The following is a 2674-nucleotide window of genomic DNA, read 5'->3' as shown; positions in this document are numbered from 1 at the left end:
GACAAGCCCCTCCCCCCTCCACCGCCCTGCAGACCCCTGCCGTCGGACCCCCGGGGAGGCCGGACTCCGCCCTCCCGTGCCGATGGCACCGCCTCCCCCACCTGCGTCCTGTCTCTCATCGAGAAGTTTGAGCGGTGAGTTGTGATTGGTCGGAGCGGGACTGATGTCATCGATGAGGGCGTTATTGATCATGTGTTTGTGTTTATGCAGCGAGCAGATCATTGTTGTTCCTGACATCACTGGGGGGGCTCTGTGTCCCCGCCTCCCTGAGCCCGCCTCCTCTCAACCTTCATCACCACCATCGTCATCATCGCCCGCCCCTCCCCCATCTGAGGAGGACCCGCCCTGTGAGTCTAAAGGTGATGACATCACAGTGGGGGGTGGAGGGGAGGAGGGAGACCTGCAGGACGACCATGATAATGACGATGATGATGATGATGATGATGAAGAGCTTGCGGCGGCGTGTCGTGACGACCTCCATCAGAAGCGTCTCTCCATGGAGTCGGGTTACAGCGCCTCAGAGAAACACCTGGAGGACGACATGGTTGCCGTGGAGATGAGGGAGCAGCAGCCACAGCCGGCACCACTCGACCAGTCAGAGCTCCCCTCTGAGCGTCTGTCCCTCCCGTCCTCGCAGACGGACGGGAAGCTGGCCAATCGGGACAGCGGCATCGACAGCATCAGCTCTCCGTCGCACAGCGAGGAGCTCTGCTTCGCTGGTGTGGACGATGGAGGCGTGGCTTACCCCTGTAGCCCCGCCCTCCTTCCCCGCCTCTCCAGCTCGTCCTCCTACGCGGGGGAGGGAGGAGAGGGCGAGGGGGAGGAGGGGGAGGCGTGCAGTGGAGCCAGGAGGAGGAGGGAGTTCTCTGAGGAGGGAGACAGCGACCTGGAGGAGGAGGAGGCGGAGCTGACGCTGGTGCTGCCCCACCCCAAGACTGACAGACAGGACTCTGCTGAGGTGAGACAGGTTGAGAGAAAACAGCGCCACCTCCAGTGTGGAGGTCACAGGACACACAATAACATTTTAACGTCCAGAAAAGTACATTTTAAATGTTAGAACTTTAAACTATTGTTCTATAATAAAGACCTGACTCCATTTTACCTTCAGATTGTGACAAACCGTCTCTGCTGTCAACAATCAGCAACTGCTGCAAATAAATAATAAATTAATAACAATTCATAGATAATAGTTGTTTAATACGTCTCTGTCCAGATGTCTATCCAGCAGAGGGTCTTCAACATCGCCAACGAGCTGCTGCATACAGAGACCGCCTACGTCTGTAAGCTCCACCTCCTGGACCAGGTGAGTCACCTGCTGCTACCCGTTATCATGGAAACCTTACAGTATTTACGCTGCAGGACTGATGCTGTGAACATCTCCTACTGCAGGTTTTCTGCGCCCGGCTCCTGGAGGAAGCGCGCTCTCGCTGCTCCTTCCCCTGTGATGTTGTTCAGGGAATCTTCTCCAACATCTGCTCCATCTACTGCTTCCACCAGCAGTTCCTGCTGCCCGCGCTGCAGAAACGTATGGAGGAGTGGTGAGGATGCTTCTCCTACTCTTCTCCTCCTCTTCTCCTCCTGCTGGTTCTCCTCCTCCGGGGTTGCTTTGACTTCACTCCTCCTTTTGTCTGCAGGGACTCGAACCCGCGGATCGGGGACATTCTGCAGAAGCTGGCTCCCTTCCTGAAGATGTACGGCGAGTACGTGAAGAACTTCGACCGAGCCATGGAGCTGGTGAACACCTGGATGGAGAGATCGGCTCAGTTTAAGACCATCATCCAGGAGATCCAGGTGCAGACTGAGTGATGCTGCTGCAGGTGTCGGCCCGCCGTCTGTTTGTGTGTTAACGTTGTTGTTGTTGTTGTTGTTGTTGTTGTGCAGAGGGAGGAGCGCTGCGGTAACCTGACTCTGCAGCATCACATGTTGGAGCCGGTTCAGAGGATTCCTCGCTACGAGCTGCTGCTCAAAGATTATCTGCACCGACTGCCTGAGGACGCCCCAGACCACAGGGACGCCCAGAGTACGCAAAACAAACACACACTAACATCCCCGAGCTGGATTATGGATTCTGGAGGGTCAGAGGGTCAGAGAGTCAGAGAGTCAGAGGGTCAGAGGGTCAGAGAGTCAGAGGGTCAGAGGGTCAGAGGGTCAGAGAGTCAGAGGGTATAGCTGAAATACGAGATCAAGCAGTCAGTTAAACGTTGTTAATCTCACTGAAACACCAATGATTCATTAATAATGATTATTGACCCCCAGCAGGCAGCAGCCCCCCCGTCCCTGCACTACTGCCCCGTCCCTGCACTACTGCCCCCGCTGTAGAAGTCCATTCTTGGTTCTGGGACTCTGGCAGCTGATCAGGGACAGAATGAGTCTGAATGCTGCAGAGATTTCAACGTTTTGTTCTCCAACATAAACTCAGTGAATCTCTGTTGTTGGGAGACCTCGGGCAGCTGTGGCTCGGAGGTAGAGGTTTGATTCCAGGCTCCTCCCGCTGCATGTTGAAGTGTCCTTGAGCAAGAGACTGAACCCAGACCTGCTCCCGAGGCTGTACAGTCCATTTACATATCTGCTCAGTGGTCCGCCTTTACAGCCTTGTGGTTATGTACAACTTGATTTTAATGAATGATTTAATTAGAGTTTGGAGTTGAGTGGTGAAGTCATGTGACCGTGGTGT

At 55.0% G+C, this 2674-nt stretch overlaps 1 protein-coding gene across 1 annotated transcript in view; it reads left to right on the top strand.

The window, feature by feature from the left end:
* Positions 1–2674, top strand: part of fgd1 (FYVE, RhoGEF and PH domain containing 1) — a 17052-nt gene that overhangs the window by 2767 nt on the left and 11611 nt on the right. The window contains exons 4-9 of the mRNA XM_035656295.1: positions 1–134; positions 211–958; positions 1214–1303; positions 1390–1538; positions 1635–1791; positions 1882–2020. The exon at positions 1–134 is cut by the window's left edge and continues 1 nt beyond it. Of these exons, the coding sequence (XP_035512188.1) occupies positions 1–134; positions 211–958; positions 1214–1303; positions 1390–1538; positions 1635–1791; positions 1882–2020 (1417 nt within the window). The remainder of the gene's footprint in view (positions 135–210; positions 959–1213; positions 1304–1389; positions 1539–1634; positions 1792–1881; positions 2021–2674) is intronic.

Source organism: Morone saxatilis, unplaced genomic scaffold (genome assembly GCF_004916995.1).
Source record: "Morone saxatilis isolate NCDOM2014 unplaced genomic scaffold, NCSU_SB_2.0 Contig15, whole genome shotgun sequence".
Classification (NCBI taxonomy): domain Eukaryota; kingdom Metazoa; phylum Chordata; class Actinopteri; family Moronidae; genus Morone; species Morone saxatilis.
Note: the sequence above shows the minus strand (reverse complement) of the source record. Positions and strands in the feature narration are given on the sequence as shown.